General features: G+C 39.8%; 1 protein-coding gene across 5 annotated transcripts in view; it reads left to right on the top strand.

Moving 5' to 3' along the window:
- DIP2C (disco interacting protein 2 homolog C) overlaps nucleotides 1-21,154 on the top strand; it is a 358,059-nt gene that overhangs the window by 318,112 nt on the left and 18,793 nt on the right. For 3 of the 5 annotated variants that reach the window (XM_080917646.1, XM_080917645.1, XM_080917647.1), the window contains 4 exons: nucleotides 3,727-3,895; nucleotides 5,804-5,974; nucleotides 15,733-15,794; nucleotides 20,271-20,328. In XM_080917646.1, the coding sequence (XP_080773772.1) occupies nucleotides 3,727-3,895; nucleotides 5,804-5,974; nucleotides 15,733-15,794; nucleotides 20,271-20,328 (460 nt within the window). Of the gene's footprint in view, nucleotides 1-3,726; nucleotides 3,896-5,803; nucleotides 5,975-14,240; nucleotides 14,271-15,732; nucleotides 15,795-20,270; nucleotides 20,329-21,154 lie in introns of all 5 variants that reach the window. The other 2 variants (XM_080917643.1, XM_080917644.1) reach the window with 1 other exon arrangement.

Below are 21,154 nucleotides of genomic sequence, written 5' to 3' on the forward strand. Positions count from 1 at the left end.
ACAAGGCTCAAATTGAAAAGTATTCTGGGCTGACAGATGGCTTAGTTGGTAAAATATGAGTTTGATCCCAAGAACACCCCACCCCAAAGTGGTGGTACATGCTAATGCTCCCAGCACCAAGACTGGGGAGTTGGAGACTAGTGGATCCTTGGGGCTTCCTGGTTGCCCCCCCCCCCCAGCCTCCAAGGCTCATGAGAAACCCTGACTCAAGAAATAAAACAGCGCAAGGAGAAAGGTGTTGAAGGGACAGTAGCTGAGATTGTCCTCTGGCCTCCATACACACATATGCATATACAAAAAGGCACAGCATTCTACTGATTGCTGATTGCCTCTGAATTGAAACAGTAAAGGCATTGTATAAATATAAACTAATGGAAGACTTCAAACTTCTGTTTTTCAGAAACCTGTGCAAACAGATTACAAAGAACTTGCTTTAAAAAATTCATATGGAATCTTAGATACACAATCGCTGAAGTAATCTTCAAGTTGTGGAATTGAAGATTCTATTGAGAGTCAGTGATAAAATGAAATTGTTTTAAAATATTCTCTAAGGTTATGGATGTTGTTTCAAAGAGTGTTAGAGACAGATATTAGGAATGAAGCTCACTAAAATATCTATAATATGTTGGCTATTTGGATGGGTTTTTTATTTCTGTAGAATGCTAAACAGGTCAGTGACTCTGTATAATGTTTATTAATGTGCTTCAAATTGATGGCCCTGAATGCACATTTTGAGCCCAATGTTTTTGTATGGTAAATTTTAGATCAAACAGTTCATTAATCCTTGTGTGTATTGTTGAGAAATTAAGTTGTAAGTTATTTGTATTTAATGTTCTTTAATTTGGATCCCCTTATGCTAGCTATTCACAAGTTAAAATTGGGGAATATGGATATGGTAGATTGTCAGAATTAAGAGGAAAAGCATTATAAGGTTAAATAGCTCAGTTTTTGTTCCCTAAGATATTAGGCTCAAATTATTAAGCTTGTTCAATGGTACTGGAAAGTCCTTAATGTAAATGAGTACCTGTTTAAATCTCAGTTTCAATAAAAGTCCTCTAAGAACATCTAATTAATGTAGTATTATGAACCTTGGATCATGAATGTGCTGAATAGCATTTGATATTAACAGAAACACTGTGTTCCTTTGCTTCTCAGGATAGAAAGACATATACCATTTTCCAGTAGGTAATTATGATTTATGGGATGTATAATGTGTAGACTTGTTAGAACTTAGGCTCTTTCTGGTGTATGATTCTGGGTCTGGCCTTGAGGTAGTTTTTAAAAATATCTATACAACCAAGATAAATTTTCCACTTACCTGATTGCTGCTCAGTGTTACCTTTGCAGCTTCTAATTGCAGACAGTGCATTAGCTAATGGGTAAGACTGAAATTCAAATTCTAGTTAGAATCTGTAAGCTCATAAGTACCAGCAAGTCCACCTGGAGAATGAGGCCTCCTGATAACAGATGAAATCTAAAGTCTCGGTAAAATCAGTCAGGTGAGATGCTCCTCCCCTGAGCATCACAAGAAAAGCTACACATTTCTAGGAAAACGGCTGGAATGTGGTCATCATTCAGCCTCTTCAGCAGGGAGAGGAATGTGATGTCTATTTCATCTGTGGTGTCCTTTGGAAATAACACCCAGTCTTCAAAACGTGTTCATTTTGTTGGAGCGATGGCTCAGTAGTTAAGAGCATGTACCACACTATAGAGGACCCAGTTTTGTTTTCCAGCATCTATACCAGGCAGCTCACAACTGCCTGTAATTCAATTTCGTGAGGATATAATGATCTGCTCTCCTCAGGCATTGCAACACTCCTGTGCACCTGTGCACACATACATTTAATTAAACATAGACTACATTTTTAGTGTGCATAGATTTGATGAGAGGATGAGACATAGGTTAAGCCCTTAAATGCATTTCTAGAGCAAAGAAGACAAGTGCTTTTCTGTCAGATCTGAAGTGTGTTTTTTAAAGGGTTAACTGGGGAGTAATGTGGATATGCTTTGAATGAAAAAAAATATGTTGGAAGGTCCATTTTATGCTAACTTTTGAAGCTCCTGGAAAACAGTATAAAAGCTTAGGTTCTGATAAAAGGACATCTGGGTATAGGTTTGTTCTCAAGGACTAAACTAAGCTCACATTCCATTAGATAAAAAGTAACAGGTAGTTATTTGAGTAGTATATAAATCTCTCATACTTTACAGACACGCACGCTCGTGTAATGCTGAAAGCTGATCTGTAGAGATGGATGTGATGACATACACCTGTGACCTAGTACCATTGACAGGGTGGCTGCCACAAGTTCAAGGCCAGCCTAAATTACAAAGTAAAACCCTCTCTCAATAAAACAAACAACAAAAAATTCCTTAATAAACACCTCCCCACTGGCAAATTAGAAAAAATATCCAGCTATGGGTTATTAGAATTATTTGCATGGGCTTTTACTGAGTATGACATATTGACTATAAACATTTGAGCAAATCAAGATTAAAGAGAAGTTTAAAACATAATAATTATTTAAAGTTGATTTTCTTTCAATGTACCTCCTCTTCTCCTTCTCAAATTACTAACTGCATTGAAAAGGCTATATCAAAGATCAGGTTTGCTATATTCCCACTTCACAAAAATAACTGAAACTTTGAAATGTTGAAATAAAAAGATGAAAATATTATACTAATTTTCTTTTGCCATGTTACCTATATAGTGGTTCTATACATGAAGGATCATATCTGAAATAAGTTTGCTGGTCCATTGATTATTTTCTTTTTTTATTTTATAAGTACTCTATCTGTATGTACACCTGCAAGCCAGAAGGGAGCATCATATCACATTACAGATGGTTACAAGCCACTATGTGGTTGCTGGGAATTGAACTCAGGACCTCTGGAAGAGCAGTCAATGCTCTTAACCACTGAGCCATCTCTCTGGTCCCTCGTTTAATTTTTTTTAATTTTTTGAGCCATCTGGGCTGTCTTGATTTTTAAAACTTTTTAAATGAGGTTGAGCATATTAAGAAGAAATGGTTGTATTAGGAAGATTACAGGCAGGCATGCAGGCAAGCAGAGATAAGTCTCTTGATTGAACATCACAATGATGTGGAATTCATCTACAAATTTTTGTATAAGTAAAATATCTCTTTAAATCTCAGAATATCTGAGATCTTTTATTGTAATAAGTAGGATCAAGTATTGTTAGTTCAGAATGATAAGCATCAAACATGGCAGTTTATGACCATTGATGTGTGGGGATGGGTCTAAGAAGGGCTTACCCTTCTTGAAAGAAAAGGGGAAGATGGAAAGGGAGAGGACTTGTGTGAGGGGTACTGGGAGAAGAGGAAGAGCTGATACTGGGCTATAAAGTGAATAAATACATTTTTAAATGGCAGTTTGAACAACTGTTTTTAACTAAAATTTGCAATCTAATTTTTCTAAGTATACCCTCAAGTATAAAGATAAGAAATAAAATTACTCTGATTGTCCTTCTTTGTGGTAGTTTGGGCATAATATAGTACAGATTGACACACTCAGAAGGTCAAGAGTCTTGACTTTTTTTTTGGTTCTTCTAATTTTCTTATGTGATTTTTCTTAATCTTTTTATATCTGAATTTTCTATGTATCTTACATGTGAATGTTTCTTGCTCGAAGCATTCCTGTTTCTCAGGGGTGAATGTCTTTCCCATCTGCCCTGGGGTCCATCCGTGATGGTCTGCCTTGTCTCTGCAGTGTATACTCAGGGCACCAGTCCATTCTGATCCCACCCTCTGAGCTGGAGACCAATCCTGCCTTATGGCTTCTTGCTGTGAGTCAGTACAAAGTTCGGGATACCTTCTGTTCCTATTCAGTGATGGAGCTTTGCACCAAAGGGCTGGGCTCACAAACTGAGTCCCTCAAGGTAAGCATCCCTTTCTAGAGCCTCCAAGCGCTCACCAGCGCTCCAGGCCACTCTGGTCATGAGAAAGGGCACTCACACACTTGGTGAGGAGCTGACATGTGATCTGCTTACAGATTGATTTAGGGAAATAATGGTTTTAGTTTCCTCATGGATTCTTTTCTACTGTCAGATGCTAGTGAGAATTTTTAGTTTGTCCTAAATTCCTCCAGTGTTGTGCAAAGATGTAAACTGTCTGTTCCTAGCTGGTTTTGGTGTTCAAGTAGAAAATGTTTGTGTGATCATCTTTCATTTGCTGGAAGGTCCTTATTGAAGGTCTGTACTGTAACAAAAATTCACTTTGCCACTAAGTGAAGAGTGTTTGGGTTTTTACTTCTTTTCTTTTGATGTATATTAAGTGAGAAAAGTGTTTCCATCCACTTAAGCTGGAGAATTTGATAGATATGTTTTCATGGTAAGCTGAAGAATCATTAGTTAATGATGAGAGGAAAAACAAACGCTAAGACCTGTCTTGATAGTGCTCTGTCCTGCGATTCTCTGCTTGTGTGCAGTGCGTGTCTGTCTGTAGCTGTGCAGGTTATTTGTGTTTCTGTGTGGACACATACAGTGAAGTTGGACCTAGCACATTTATTTCCTCTGAGCCTTTTCCTGTTCATCCCAGTGCAATAAAACAAAATATATAACTATGATGTTAAGCTATATAAATGCATTTTTGAAATTACATATTTATGTAAGGAAGAGTTACAGAGAGTATCTACTAGATCCATCTGTATTGTTTCAGAAAATGGTCAGGTGCTTTCTCATTAGTCTTTTCTTGTCGGCATGTACATACTAGTCAGAGCTGTCACAATTGAGTGGTGGCCTTTACGTTTCAGTTGACACTTGACACAGCTCTGGGAATCAGGACATGCTACCGTCCCTTTAAAGATGAGAAACATAAATTCAGATGGTTGAGCAACCTTTCTCCCCTCATTCCTACACGTAAAGAATTATAGAGATAAATTTGTATTGCTAACTGGAGTTGCTGTTGTAGCACACCCTTGTGAATAGTCACAGAAGTTATTAGTATCGTCCAGAGTGTATTGTTCCTATGCGATGTTGTGTATGCAGTTATTGTGAAACTTCCTCCTGTGGATGTCATTGTACAGTTCAGCCATCTATCTTTGTTGCAGAACCTTAGAAATAATTATGGAGATGCACTTGATTACGAAAGTTTGTCTGTGACTTTTCAAGGTTCATCAGGTGTAAATGGAGAATTGTCATTTAGTTCTGCCTTTCTGTTTAAAGATAGTTCCCATTTCCCATATGTGCATTCTTTTGTAAAGGTGTGTGTGTATATATACACGTGTGCACTTGCACACTTGAACATGGTTGTGTTTGCTGATACCTATGGAGGCCAGAAAAGACTGTTGGTCCCTTGGTGCTGGGATTAACGGCAGCAGTAAGCCATACATGTGGGTGATGGCACTGAACTTGAATCCTCTGGAAGAATAGCACACTTAAGCACTGAGCCATCTCCCTAGCCCCACCATGTGTGCATCCTTGTCAGGCCGTACCCCTCCAAAAATGCACACTAATGCTTGTCTTCCCCAGTGAGTGTGCTTGCCTCAGGCTTTTCTCCTCGTCTTTCTTGCTATTGCTTCAAACATGTCTTCAGTGGCATCTTGACTAGTTTGGATGTTTATGGTTTTGTCCTGTGTTTGTTCAGCTGGTTGACTGGCTTGGCTGGCTTTTTGGTCTGGGTTTTGGTTTTGCTCCTCTGACCTCCTCAAATAGCTTATGAAACACTTCGGGTACAAATGGCACAAGAAGTAGAGAGTGTTCCTGTGGGATTCTGAGTGAAAGGTTGTGTAGGTTACACACAGCTACACACAATGATGGCTTAGCTAGTGTCCCTGTCCTTACTTCTAGGCACGAGGACTCGACTTGTCCCGGGTAAGAACTTGTGTGGTTGTGGCAGAAGAGCGTCCCCGAATCGCCCTTACCCAGTCGTTCTCAAAGCTCTTTAAGGACTTGGGCCTCCATCCACGGGCTGTTAGCACGTCCTTTGGCTGCAGAGTGAACCTGGCCATTTGCTTACAGGTAAGTCTCATTGAAACCAATGCCAGGGGTGCAGTGTAGACCTGGTCAGTGAATTTTTCTTGGCAGATTCTTATATCAGACAAATCACTGGTCATCACACAGATGTGACTGTTACACACCTGTTTCCTTTTCTGCTTTTACTTGGAGACTCCCTTTCTAGCCATTATTCTCATCACTTACTGTGTCATGTAATGTTTTAACTTTGGCACGAGAGTATAGCTCTTGGCCAAAACTGGGCTATCAGACTTACTTCAAAATTAGGTAAAAGAAAACCACTTACTTTATTAGTTCTCAACCTTCGTAATGCTATGACCCTTTAATATAGTTTCTCATGCTGTGGCGATCCCCCACCATAAAATTATTGTGTGGCTACTTTATAACTGTAATTTTGCTACTGTTATGAATCATAGTATAAATATTTGATATGCAGGATATCTGATATGCAATCCTGTGAATCTATCATTCAACACCCAAAGGGGTCGTGACCCATAAGTTGAGAATCATTGAGAATCATATATGAAGACAGTTTCTGGAGGAAAATTTTTACTGTGTTGATCAGGTCTTCAAAGTTGCTGTTGCCATAGCAACATGGGAACAAGACTGCATTTCTATGAAATAGCTGGGAGGGAGGCAGCTCTCTGAAAGAAGCTTTGAGTGACAATGGCAAAGGGGATATGGGTGGTTTCTTTTCTTCATTAATTTTCTTAACTATTTTCTTCTTTATTGATACACTCAACCTGTGAAAGGTGAGGTGACAAGACTAAGACTGCTAAAAATGACACATGAGCACTTCAGGTCTGTGCCCAGCACTTACTGGTCATGGGTGAAATACAGGGAGTTCCTTGAGCTACCTCACAGCAAAAGCTGGACTTGAAGTTGCAGAAAAGCAAATGGCTTCCAGGCCCTACCTACACTGTCCCTGCCATTGATACTGCAAGGGTAGCGCTGCAGTCTGCTACTAGGCAAACCTCAGAAAGCTCAATTGGCTTCTCACATGCTCTCTCTCCCCCTCCCTCTCTCTTTCTTATACACACACACACACACACACACACAGAAAGAGAGAGAGAGAGAGAGAGAGAGAGAGAGAGAGAGAGAGAGAGAGAGAGAGAGAGACTATGAGAATATCAAAGCAAAAAGTAGCTATCAACATTTGTTAAACATTTTTATGTACGTGTTCCCTGTTTTTGTCTTCTTTCCTTTCAAATTGTCTGTGTACTTTTTTAAAATGGAAAATTGTAAGTAAATTTCAAAGCCCAAATTTAATCTGTTCCTAGTTTTGGAAAGTGTTAACTGAATATATCCTGTCTTTTTTTATTTTAATGTTCAATTTTTCAAAAATTTCCTGTACCAAAATGTACTAAATGTGAAGGGTGTGTGTGTGTCTGTCTGTCTGTATGTATGTATGTCTGTGTGTGTGTGTGTCAATACAGTGAAGTGTGATTTAGCCATAAAGACCAATGAAACTACATCATTTTCAGGGAAATATATGAAACTAGATTATCATGTTGAATTAAACAAGCTTCAAATTAAAGACAGTTATCAAGTATTTCCTCTCATAAGTAGAATCTAGATTTGGTTTTTCCCTACAAAGCGGGGGGGGCAAGTAAAAACTCAGTGGGATATAATTGGAGGGAAGAGTTAGCAGGCAAAGGGGGGACAAGAGGAAGTGAAAGGGGTGTATGGATAAAAGTATATTGTGTGCATTGTGCAATGGTCACAGAACTCCCTTTTTTATTCAGAAATGCAGTGATGGAGTTATTCTCAAGGGGTACTTAGGTCATATTTTTTAACCAGTTAGCTAATGTTTTATAAGCAAAGAATAAACCTAATTTTATTTAGAAACAAAATCAATTGTTTTTGTCTTGCCTTGCTTGTATTGGTTCTCATAAATGGTTCCCAGAAGCTTGTGGCACAAAAATCCACCTCTCATAGAATGCAGTGATCGCACAATAAAATACTCCTACCTCCTGCTTAGAATGGCACATTATGTGATCAGAGCAACCATGAGAGAGCACGTGGTTGGGGTCAGGCTCTTGATCACAGTGATATTTACAAAACGGTGGAAGGGAAGCAGGAAAGGGATTTTTTTCATTAGCATTAATTACTACAAAAGAAGGCAAAGTTGTGTAGTTTGTTAGTTTACGAAATTGAAAATTTTCATAGAAGGGCATGCAGTGTACATACTTAATAATGTCTGAGTCTTTCGTTTATACCATCCCTCAGATGGACAATATTTTAATATGGCTTACAAAGAATGAAGGTAGCATGTAGATCTTTGCCCTGAGATGTCTGACAAATGAGCCCCCACAGGACTGCTTCAATAAGTAATAAGTAACTACAGAAGAGGGAAAAGACTTCAGCAGAGCTACCTGCAAGTTGTATAGGAGTTCCTGGGAATGTTACATTGTAAGTCATGCCCATGCTGGAGTGGTTTCTGAGATGCTGCCTAAGGCAACTACTCTCCCTCAAGTGACTCCTCAGCTGCATTCCTTTAAGTATGCAAGAAAACTCTTTAAGTAAGCTAAAGTTGGAATCAGTTTATTGAACATTTGTTGATGTCCTCTCTGGGCTGAATAGACATTTGTTCGTGTCTCCCCAGGAGAACTTAAGAACATAGAGTTAACATCTCAACTCCAAGCCTTAACTATGTATATGCACACACCTAGTTACTGTTTTCCATCTAAATATGCTACTTACTTGGAATAATTGTTTACAATAAAATGTTGTTCAGATCCAAGAAACAGGAGGCAATCCCTAACTCCTGTGCACCTGGAGCCTAGTGGTTATCTGATAAATATGTTGTAACAATGTTGAGCAAATGAAATGTTATCTTCCTAATGGGAAGCAATATGTATTTTTAATTTATTTTTAATCTTATCAGTATGGCTACTAACTTGAACTTTACTATTAGTAATAGGAGTAATAGTCCTATTTAGGGGTTTTGGAAAAACCTTTTTTATATTTAGGTTTTTTCGTATTTTCATTTTCAGCTATCTTTTTTATCTCCAAATAAATTACTATTAAGTTAGAAATATCCAGGTGTCTCATAGAAATTAGCTAAAGTAAATGGTGCACAACAGAGAACAGGTTTGTAACCTCTTTCCCAGGGCCATTTAGGTCAAATGTGCCACAGGACTAACTCTTGTGGAGCTGGAGAGGTAGCCCCTGGATAGAGTGGTGTGCATAGCATGTACCCTGTACTACATAAACCAAACATGATAGCCACGCATAATCTTAGCTCTTTAGGGGAGTAGGCATGGGATGGAGTTCAAGGCTATCCTTGCACACTATTGTGTTGAGACCAGCTTGGCATGTAATTATATTTAAAAAAAAAAAAAAACCTTCTAGTTTTAAAGGGGGCTTAATCTTTTTAGAAAATATCAATAAATGCTTCATTTCTGGTATTATTTCTCTGCAGGCTATGGGATACTGACTCATAGCTCACACAAAGGATCATTCCATGCCCTTGTCTACCTCTACCCTAGATGCCCGTGACAAAGTTCTTACCCTCTATATATTTCTAATTGTCAGTGTGATAAACAGTCAACACACAGATTTACCTGCCCCTTCCCTTGAAAATGTGAGTATCGTTTGATGGTGAGGAGAGTAAAAGGATCAAGAGTGCCTTGGGTGATAGATAACAAAGTGTTTGGACAGTGGTTGGCAGGATGGCCTGTGGAAAAGGATAGCAGTGGAAGAGGCTACAAAAGCTGGGGAAGACTGGCCCCGTTCTGTTACTTTTTATGAAGCTATGTGTCACAGTTGCTGAATAAACAAGACCATGAAACACTTCATCTGGGAAACTGCATCTCTCCATGTGGTATTTTCTCCAGAACAGGACACAGTGTGTGAGGACATATAACACATGACAGGACACATAAGGTGTGAGGGAGAGCAATGTGCAAACAGAAACATAAAAAGCCAAGATTTTCTTGAGGTTGTTCCACCTCCTGCCTAAATGGTTAAGGTGATGAAGTGAGGCTTCTCTTTGGAGGACCAGCATCACTGGTGTGCACAAACATTGGTAGGTCAGGTGGAAGCCCAGCTGTCAGTTGATTGGCTGTTTCTTACTAGTGGTTTTCTTCATATCTCATCACCATCCTTACATCCCTTCAGCACACTTTGATTCTGGATGATCAGCTAGTTACAACGATGAGGAGATTTAATCTCTCTGAGACAGTACTTAAGCAGATTAGAAAGGGAGCCTTGTCCATGTGTATCCAGGCTTTAAATGTCTAGTCCTTAGGGATAGTGTTTGTGAAATTAGTGGCGTCACTTTTACTGGCCTTTTAGGCTTCTATGCATCTTACAGATTTGTAATTCTATTTTAAATTACAGACAAAGTTCTCAACAGTGCCTTGAATACTCAAAGATGAAATCATGCAACTCTTTCTAGTGCTGAACAGACATGGGTAGATACCATTTAAAGCACATCTGAGAGGGCTAGGGTAATGACTTAGTTTAAAATGTTTGCCTTGAAAGGACCTGAGTTCAAATCCCTAATCCACATTATAAAGGAGCCCAGGTCTGGTGTACACACTTGAAATCCCAGCACCTAACAGGTAAAACACAGGAGAATCTTAGAGATTCAACCTCCAGCCACTCTAGTGTGCTTGGCAAATTTAAAACCAGTGAGGTATCTAAGGAACAATACTTGGTCTACATGGTACATCTATAATTGTATATACTCTATGCATATGCAAATATATCAGATAGCGTGCCCTTTTACAGTTTAAGGGAGCCAGAGAAATGACTCTGAGGATAAAGGGGCTTACTGTCAAGAACAATGATCACAGCTGGATACCTAAGAAACCTCGTGGTGGAAGGAGAGAGCTCCAGAGGTTGTCTGACCTGTACACACATACCAAGGTACATGTACAGATTCTCCTCCCTGTACCAATCATAAGTGAAGGAGTACACTTCTAAAAATTAAACTTTAAAAGGAATAAATTAGGGATTTATTTTTATTTTGCACCACATAGGCTGTGTCCTATTCCTGGCCTCTTCCAAGACCTTTCAGACTCCATAAGTGCAGTGACCTTCCTTCCTCTTCCTTTTCTTGCTCTACACTTCTGTCATGTCTCTGTAAGCAGCTGTGCTAAGGAAAAGAGTCACTAATGGCCCACTTTAGGACAACACACTGTCATGGATGCGGATACTGTCACTTCTGAGTATGAGAACACATTTCAGGAAAATGCTGGAACTAGAGTCATCTAACCATCAATCCTATGTATTTCAACAAGTTACAGCAGTTAAATACTTTCTTGGTCAGAGTTTAGTGTCCTGTATGAGAAAAAAGCATAAAGCACATCTGAATTTCCTCCAAAATGAACTTACAGTGTGAACCTGCTTCAAGTGAATCGTACTTACAAGAAAAAATCAACATCCAAGCTTTGCTCTGTAAGAAAGCAAAGACAGAGTGAGGAGTATTTTTAACAAATATATCAAGTCCTTTAATTAGGGCAGCTTCTAGTTAGATCCTCCCAAACACATGAAGGATATGCTTTTTATGATGAGAGAAAGGCCTAGAAAGCTTAATTTAGACTTTGCTAATTGACAAAGCTATGGAATAAAAAGCAAAAAAAGAAATAATCGATAAAATATATAAAAATTTATATATAAATATATAAGATGTATAAAATATATTAAAAATATCTTATTCTTATAAGCCACCTATCACCTTTAGGGATGACAGTTTCTCAGAATCTTGATCTTTTAAAATGTTTTGAATATATGATGAAAGTAAATATTGGAAATATTGAATTACTACTTGAGTGTTTAGTTAGCTTTGGTGTCAGATTTCTTTTGTTTGTTTGATTTGTTGGTTTGTTTTTGAGACAGGGTCTCACTATGTAGCTCTGGTTCCTGGAACTCGTTATCTAAACCAGGCTGGCCTCTTAGCTCTCAGAGATCTGCTTGCCTCTGCCCATGAACTACAGGGATCGAGTGCATGTATCACTGTGCCTGGCTTAACATAATTTTGTACAGTGCCATTAAACAGTGCCATTGTTTATTATTAACCTGTCTTAGGAACAGTTTCCCATCGCATTGACAGCTAGATAAAGCAAAGAAACTCTGTGCATTAGCTATGGAACATGAAAAAGTAGCATCCTCTTCTTATTAAAGGAAGAGAAGGGAAAACAGTGTCCTTCCATCTCCCAAAGGAGACTTGAGATGTTTTCTCATTAAGGGGGAAAAAAACTTTAAATGTGAATACTGACAGTTTTATTACATAGGATAATGTGAGTGATTTATCTGAGTGAAAAGCTTATAAATAACTTTGTAGAATTAAATCAATAGTAAAAGTTCTAGTCAACCTTAAATCTTGAAGCTCTCACAGAGAAAGAGAAATACAGCTGTCACTGTGCTAGAACTAAGAGTCCTTGATCATTAAAGGAATGAAGTGGGGTGCTCGGAGGGCAGTGTAACTCTCTCAGCTTAAAACAAATAGCGATAATAAGAGTTTAATTAATTTGCACTTTCAAGCCATTCGTTTTCCTCTGCCATGTCCTTAGAGTTGTCAGGGATTTTTGCATGCTCTGGGGAGTTAGTCACTGTCCACAACTTTCTGTTTTCTTCTGCTATATGTTGCCCTTGATAATTAAGACTCCAGTCTGAGATCACAGGACCTGCATTCTCTATCATTTAACCTGTTCTTCACTGCAGTCAAGAAAAGTTCCTGGTTTTCAGACTGTGCTTTTTACCCACAGCCTGGCTAAAAGTAAAGCCATTCACATCAACTAGATGTCTAAGTTTGATTCAGTGTGTTCCTTGTACTAGACATTCATTCCAACACATTGCATGGGTTACTTTAAACACACAGCACATCTGTGACGTAGATACTGTCATTCCCACATGGCACAGCAGAACTAAGCACTTTACCCAGTTCCTTATGCAAGCCAAGTGGTCATCAGTGCAATGCAGGCACTTGCCTTGACGTTATATTCTAATTCAGTCACCCAAGTAAAACTGATTTCGTGAGGCTTCTCTCAAGTATTAAGAAGGTTTCACAGGTCCATATATCCCAAAGTCTGTTTGTATGACATATACCAGACTTTGGCAACCTGAGTGGTCACATGTTGCTTGCCAGCCCTCTAAAAGGAGAGGCACTCACTGGACCAGAGTGAGGAAGTCAAGCTTAATATTGCTATGGTCTTTTCAGAAGGGTCATCTCAAAAGAAAAATAGATAGTGTCTGAACAGATGAACCATGTTCCAGTAAAACATTTCCGAATCAGGCAAGATGGTTTTTGGCTGGTCCCAGTGAATCTCACTCCATTTACTAACTTGGCAGCTAATGGTATAGATTGGCAGATTATGGGCCAGTATATTAGCTAGATTTTCACCATCTTTTGAAATTTGCCTGTCCCACCCTAACTCTTCCTAAAACTTTGAACTTTTTTTTTTTTTTTTTTTTTTTTTTTTTGAGATAGGCTTTTATATAGCCTGGGCCAATGTCAAACTCAACGTGTAATGAGGAGGGAGCAAGTATTCAATTTAGAATACTTGATACCTTCATACCTCAGAAATATACCTTTGATTCTTTTGTCTTATTAATCTAAGAATAGGGTAAGAAGCTATAACTGTACATGTAAAGACTTCTCTTCACTCTTGTGAGAAAGTTAAAATTAAGGAGATGAAGGTTAAGAGCATGGACAGCTCTTGCAGAAGACCTGAGCTTGGTTCCCACACCCATGTTGGGCAGCTCACAACCTTCTGTAACCCCAGGGGGATCTGACACCTATGTCCTCTGTGAGTGTCTACATTCAGAGGGACAGACACACATGCACACACATCTTTTAAAAACTGTTTTGATGATGTCATTAGAGTGAAATCAATACTTTGAAGTGAACCAATATGATATATACTTTTAAGTGTCATTGGAAAGAGAAAACAAAAAGCACCTCAAAATTGCTGTTGAGATGCACTCTCTACCTTAATAATAAAGGTCCTGTGACAATTTACATGCCAGGCATATCCTCTATTTCTCTTTTGTGGTCTCTGGATATGTTGACATCTTTTCAGTTTTTTTTTCATCTTTAACAGTATAGTGGTTATTTTTAATGGTTTCCATATTTGACATCGTTTTGATCTTGTTTTTACTTTGTTCCCTGCTTTCTGCATTCTTCCCCACCCCATTCTTCCCTTTTCTTCATCCCATTCTTAATTGTTGCGTTGTTCTATGTGTGTCCCTACTTGTTTCCTTCCTGTCTGTTGGCTTGGTATATTCTCCTTTTTTTCTTGTCCCCACCTTCCTGCCGCTGTAGCCCCACAGGCTGTGGACACTGGCCGAGCAGGTAGGGGACTTTTCTGTTCATCACACCAGCATACACCCACCTCCTGATCTCCTGCCACTCCAGCTTCCAGCACTGAGACAGCTGGAAATGCAATGAAGATATTGACAGGTGGTCTCTAGGCCTGTGGCTCAGTACCACCTAGAGTAGCACCATCCAGATGGTGTGTCACCATGAGAGTAATCACTGTTCCCTGGCTGATTAGGTCTACTTCCATTTCCCTCCATTCCCCACTTCTCAGGACCTGTTCTATGCCTTGCTGCTTTTGAGTTGACCACATATGGTTATGAGTCTCACACTGCTCATTTCATCAGAAGGTGTTTCTCCATCTGCTGCTCTGTAGCGCAGCTCTATTGAATAATTACAAGATGGAAAGAACACTGCAGGCCATTGTCACTGTGAACACTCACACCTCACTTGCTTGTTTCCTCTTCCTGCTCGCAGTGGTGGGACCCCAGTGATCACTGAGTGTTGTAACAAAGAGGTTATGATTTATTTGTTTTAGACATGATCTCACTATGTCTCCCTACCTGCCCTGGAACTCAAAAGTACGCACTTGCATCTGTCCCTGCTTCCTGAGCACTGGGATTAAAAGCATAAGTCACCATACCCAGCAAAGCTGTTATTGCTTTTATTCTTATATTTAAACATACTTTGGTACAAAATTGAGATTCTTAAAGAAATATAGTACAGTTAAGTAAATCCTGAAGGGCAAACTTTCCCCACCCCTTTTATAAGTCTGTTGTGTTTGCCATGTTTTTCAGCCTTCTTAGCTTATTGTCTTATCTCATATGTAAACTGTTACATCATCTCAATAATACGTGCCTCCCCTGAGCAAAGGCCTTTGGTCAGAAGTCAACCCAGTATAATTTTAGAAGACCTTTATGATGCCAAGATGAGATGTCTGGACTGCTGTGTTAAAGCTCAAAGTACTTACTGCTCAGCTGATTTAGAGAAGCATAGAACCTCCCTGACTTATGTCACAGACAAAAATAACCTTCTGAGGCTAGAGGCACAAGCGGGATTAAAAGGAACAAAATAATTATCTCTTGTATCTTCCTCCTCAATCTGTCAGTTCCTGTCACACCTATGCTTCAGTATCTTAAGGTCTAAAAATAGCCTTTCTGAATGCATATAGTGAAAATTTCTGAGCAAGCGACACTTCATATTCTGGCAACCCACTTTTGCGGCCAAACTTGCCCTAGTAAAACATGTTGCATTCCTCCCTGCATGGCTGGGGTCAAGCTTTGTGAGGGGCCAGTGTGATCCTAGCTGTTTCTTTGGAAATTTAGATGATCAAATTAGATGTTAGAAAGCTACTTGGAAAGCTATAGGTTTGGCACAATTAGTCTTTAAGGCTGTTTGTTCAGTTTAAGGTTTTTACCAAACAAATGCCTACCAGCTAGTATAGAGTATAGCTTCTTTCCATGAGAACAGGTTAACCACACTGTGTTGTCATTTGCAGGGGACATCAGGACCTGATCCCACCACTGTCTATGTTGACATGAGAGCCCTGAGGCACGACAGGTATGGGTTCTCTCCCTTCTTTCCTCCCTTCCTCTAGTGTTGGTGACCCAGCAAGTATGTATCCACGTTAAACAAAGGAAGAGCGTAGCCATGCTTACTTGTTTAAAATATTATATGGAGAAAGTGTGTGACTGGGAAAGATGGCTGAAACTTTACAGATAAAAACTTGGTGTGACTAGAAGTATCTAAAAGCTATAGCCATCTTAGGTTTTGTTTTGCATGACTATATATGTCAACATTCTAGCTACATTTCTATGTAAAAAGGGCATACATTTGTGCCATGTGTTGATGTTCTTATGAAACAGTTAAAGTAGAAGTGAACACGCCTTTTCTGCAAAGCTACTGAACAGATTTTTAAATGGGATTATTGGTGTGTGTCCTTTTGTGTTTTCATATTGTGTCTCAGGAAGACATGGTAGGGGGCCACACAACCTAAGACCTTTTGGAGGAAGCCCTGCCTTGACTAGAAGAATTTATTGAGATGTCCAGGAGGAAAGAAAAAAAATGTTATTAGTTTACATCAATTCTCCCCATTGAAATGGTTTGTGTTCTGTTTGGCCGCCATGGAAATGATCCTAACGTTGTTGTGTAGTGTACAGACATATGCATGGATTGATGTATTCCATAGGTGGTTAGGTTTCACATGTACATGTTGCTGTACAATAGGTAGTGTACTGTTTACCCTGTTTTTTCTAGAAGTTTACTCACCTCTCAACATTATAACACATGGGAAAACAGAGTGTTTGTGTGGTTAGGGAAAGGATAAGGGCACAGGAAACAGTATATACCCTGTCTGACCAAGGAGACCACTGAAACTCTTCAGAGACATTCTCTGTGCAGACTGACAAGGTGTCCAAATTTGGTGCCCAGGTGAAACATGCCACCTCCAGGAGACCAAGGTAGTCACCACTCACTACTCCCAAAAGGCTCTGTGCACTTTTACCCAATATTGGCCCAAATCTGGGGCCTCTTCTGATTCGTACAATTTGTCATCAAAAGTGATGTGCTGCCAAGTAGTTGGTAGAGGTAAGGGACACTGCTCATGCCCTGAAGTTCATGGAATTTGTGCTAAATAGTAGCACCAATCAGAAGCCAGCAGCTCTCGCTTGGCCTGCATAATCCTGTGTTGGACTCTCACCTGGTTATAGATGTTAGAGGCTGTGTCATTAAAGCCACTTCCATGGTGGCTGGGGACCAATGAAAATGACTCATCAATGTCCTCCACAAAATCAGGTTCTGGATGCTTAGAGTCTAGTGTGGAGCACTTTCCAAACTCAGAACTGGCATTGAAATGACGAAATAAGTTGTCCCAGGGTCAGAGGTGAGAATCTCCAAGTAGGAGCTTCTGCATCTGAATTCAAATCCACTTAACCTTACTGAACAATTGTCTTGTCTGTATACCTTACTGAAAGAGTTCCAGTGTTAGTAACCTCCAGCAAAGCTGCCTTTGCTTGGGCTGTCCTTCCAAATCCAGAGAGAGCAGAGCTCTCAGTGCACTGTGGTTGGATGTTCATCTAGGTTATAAGTATCTGGACAAGTGGGGAAAACCTAAAGTTGGATTTGGAATTTTTCTTTTGAGAAAAAGACAGACTGTCTCAAAAACTATCTTTACCTGTTAATTTTTTAAGTCATCATTTGTCTTCATTGTGACAACTCTTAATACTGAAAGGGCAAGGTTTGGGGAAAGTGCTCTTAAATGAGGGTCTGCATGCTTATGGTGGAGAGTGACCCATAGTCGCCATCGGATCAGTCCTGTATTGCTGGAAAGAGCAGGAGGTCTGTGTCGAAGATGAGTCCTTTCCAATCAATCCTGTGATCTTACTAAGGTCTTCTAAGTGATGCTTGTATCCTAATTTCAAGTCAGTAGTTAATAGTCCTCCCTGCCTAGGCTACTTTCCACATTAAAATAATTAGAAACATGACAGTGAGTTGTGTGCTGGAAATTGCTCCCAGGTCAGGTGTCAATTAATTTTCATTGAATAATGTCATCAGTTGTGATGATCATGAATGATCTTGCCCTGGATGGATTGATGGGCCTCAGCTCCTCCGTCATGGGTTACTTTAAAGTGAAAGGCTGTGTCTGAGTCACCAGGCCTCCCATCAGCATGGTGGGTTGGCCCAGGTACCATCTTAGAACTTGAATATGATTCAGTGCAGTTTCCCTGAAATAACCTGCTCAGTTCTCCTCTCTAGTAGAGAAAAACCGAGGACTATTCTTGAGCCATCAGAGTATCTCCTAGAACCTTATGCCTCACCTGCTTCATCCAGGCCTGCTTCAGGCCTTCTCAGTCTGCTCTGTCTGGGAGAGGCTCTTGCTACTCTTTCTCTGCCCCAGCAGCTCTTCCTCACGTGTGGGGCTGAGCCCATCCTCAACTTTATTATTTATAATGATTGGCATTTACAGTGTTCCTGCTCCTTTGGCCTTCTGTAGAAAACTTTCCTACACACCTCACTTCATCTGCTTAGGCCCCTTTCCTTGGCCTGCTGCATAGAGTCTCTATATCTTCATTCCTCACTCGCTAGTCAGTAGAGGAATCTACTGATATCCAGACACACTGACAGCCCCATCCACATCCTCTGGGTCCTCCTATGGTAGGTGTTCTCCAATGGGGTTTCCCTCATAGCCTTTGAGAATCCTAGGCTGTCATTCTTAACTCAAAGACTGCCTCCTCCCCACTGAAGACACCTCTTCCTAGAAGAAAATAATACCCAGGTTTTACATCTTCAGCATTACTTTTGACCTTGATTGACAAACATAAAATATACCTTGTATTGCAGCATCTGTGACATAAGTGTTTCAGGTGCAGACAGGTCTGAGTCAAGATATCCCTGCTTATGACCCTGGAACAAAGTGTTAGCTCCAGGGTCTCAATTTCCCTATGTTTAGCATAGGCAAAATAAAATGAGTCTTTGTGGGTCCCTGTAATAAGCAGAGGGTGAAAACTCTTGAGGCTCTTAGGGTACTTGAAACTTTCTGGGATCTTTGCTGTACAGAGAGGGTGGAGGTTTCTAGCAGTGATAGTTTTTCCTGCAGAGACCTAGTATCTCAGTCCACAGTACCATGGTGAGCTTCCCTCAGAGAAGGAAGGCCAACAGCTGGAAGGCAGTGAGACAGTTCTGACAAGGTTGACCCTCTTCATTCTTCTGGTGTTCCTATGAATGTAGGGTAGTAGTTTTCTCATTACACCTATGTGAGGCTCTGTCATAAGGATCAATTACTTTACCAATTGATTTAATGGAATATTCATCTGAGAGTGTCAAGATACCTGCCCAATTATCACTTAATAAGTAAGCTTAGTTTGCCAGTATGCTGTGTATGCACTGGGAAAGACGGGAAGAGAGCAGATAGGTGAGCTAGTTCAGAGACCGAGATCAGTATCTCAGTAGCCCACCCTTTAGAAGCAAGGAATTAAATAGATTCATTAACCACGGCTTCATGGTGTTATGCCTCTGTCTTTAATACCCATTTTATTCTTGTAGCCCCAGTGTTAGGGATTTGGCAATCTGTGTTTGTAGCCAGGTTGCCATGGAGAACAGTTCTGCCTCACACAATGAGGATACATATTCCTCCAGTTTCCAGAATAAATTTAGTTTCCACATAATACAAAAGAAAATGTTCAGGGGCTATTTGAGAGTTGTTACTAATTTTTAAAGGTATTATTTACTGTGTATTTAAAATGAATTCATAGTTACTTGATCTCTTTCAGTTTGATCTTTTCTTAAGCACTTGAATTGTTTCATCTTTAGTTGAAAAAGAAGAAGAAAAACATCCTTCAGGCATTTCAAGACGCAGTTTTAATGGATTGCCAGATCTTAACCCAATATTAGTATGAATATCTAGACCCCATCCTAGAGTAAAGCCTGAAGTCATGATTAAAGAGTGTGGCTAGAGCAGTATAAATCCTAGGGCTGCAGATGTAGGTGTGTTAGAGCGTGTGCTAAGCTTAACAGGTAAGACACCCTGTGTTTTGTTTTGTGTGAATAAAATTGTCAAAAAGTTGGGCACAATGACACATGTTTATATTGTCAGCTCTGAGAATCCAGAGACAGTAGATCTGTGGAGCTTTCTGGCCAGCTAGCTGAGCCTACTTAGCAAGTTCCAGGCCAGTGAAATTGTGTGACTGAAAAATACAAAGTAGAAGCTGTTGACCTTTGGCCTCCATCTCTCTCTCTCTCTCTCTCTCTCTCTCTCTCTCTCTCTCTCTCTCTCTCTCTCTCTCTCTCTCTCTCTCTCTCTCTCTCTCTCCTTTCCATATCCATTCCCTGAGCTCATTACTGATGTGTTCTTGCCATTTGTCATTTCCAGGGTGTTATTGCCTCTGCTATCAGTAGCTCCCTCTGGGACTTCCACTGTTTTCTAGAATAATACTAACAATTAATTTACGTTAGTTGCCTGCCAAGCCATGTATTAACAGTGGCCAAAGACAGTAGTGTGGTCCAAAAAACCCACTGAGTGATATGTGTTTCTACTTACAGAGTCCGGTTGGTAGAAAGGGGATCTCCTCACAGCTTACCTCTGATGGAGTCTGGAAAAGTAAGTATTAAAACTGTTAAGGTCTCATCCCAGCATAAAGGTGAGTAAGGATGAAAGGACTTTAACATGTGAAGAAATGTGTTCTCAGAGACTAAGTATTACCTCAGAAAAACAGCTTTCTCCAAGATACTGTTTCAGGATGGTCTAACTATGAGCATAGAAAGTAAAAATAGGGTTTTGAACATTTAAAAAAATAGCAGCTCTGTTGCTTTGGAGCTACTAGAAGCCTGAATGCTACATATCTCTCTGTGGTCTCTGTTCTGAGGGCTTGCTAAGCTTTTAAGGTGACTGTTTCAGTTCAATTATTAGTCCCATGTTCTAGCTCTCATGAGGAGAAAAGACTTTTAGAACCTTGAGAAGGTTCTCATGCTGTCTTATACTTAAATACCATTGGCTACTATTTAGTCACCTGTTCATACCTAGGGCAAGCAAAGGTTGTGAACTATTCTATTGATGATTCTTGTTATCCCAGTGGTCTAGTTAAAAATCAGGATATTACACTAAATGAGTGTGTGGATAATGGTTCTCAGTTTCTGTTACATTGTTACAGTCTTCACAGAACTGAAATGTGTATTTAAACCTACATGCTTTTTTTTCCTTTTTAACCCAAATGCCAATTCATTCCCCTTTACACACACACACACACACACACACACACACACATACACAGAGTCAGAGCAGGATGTTGGATTTCTTCCTCTGTTGCTCACTCTCTGCATATTGCCTTCATACAGGGTCTTCACTTAAGTAGAATCTACCACATTTTTTATTCCGTTGATTAAGCAGAGAGCTGTTGGGATCCACCTGTTTCCCTTCCCCAATACTG

Source organism: Micromys minutus (assembly GCF_963924665.1).
Source record: "Micromys minutus genome assembly, chromosome: 6".
NCBI lineage: Eukaryota > Metazoa > Chordata > Mammalia > Rodentia > Muridae > Micromys > Micromys minutus.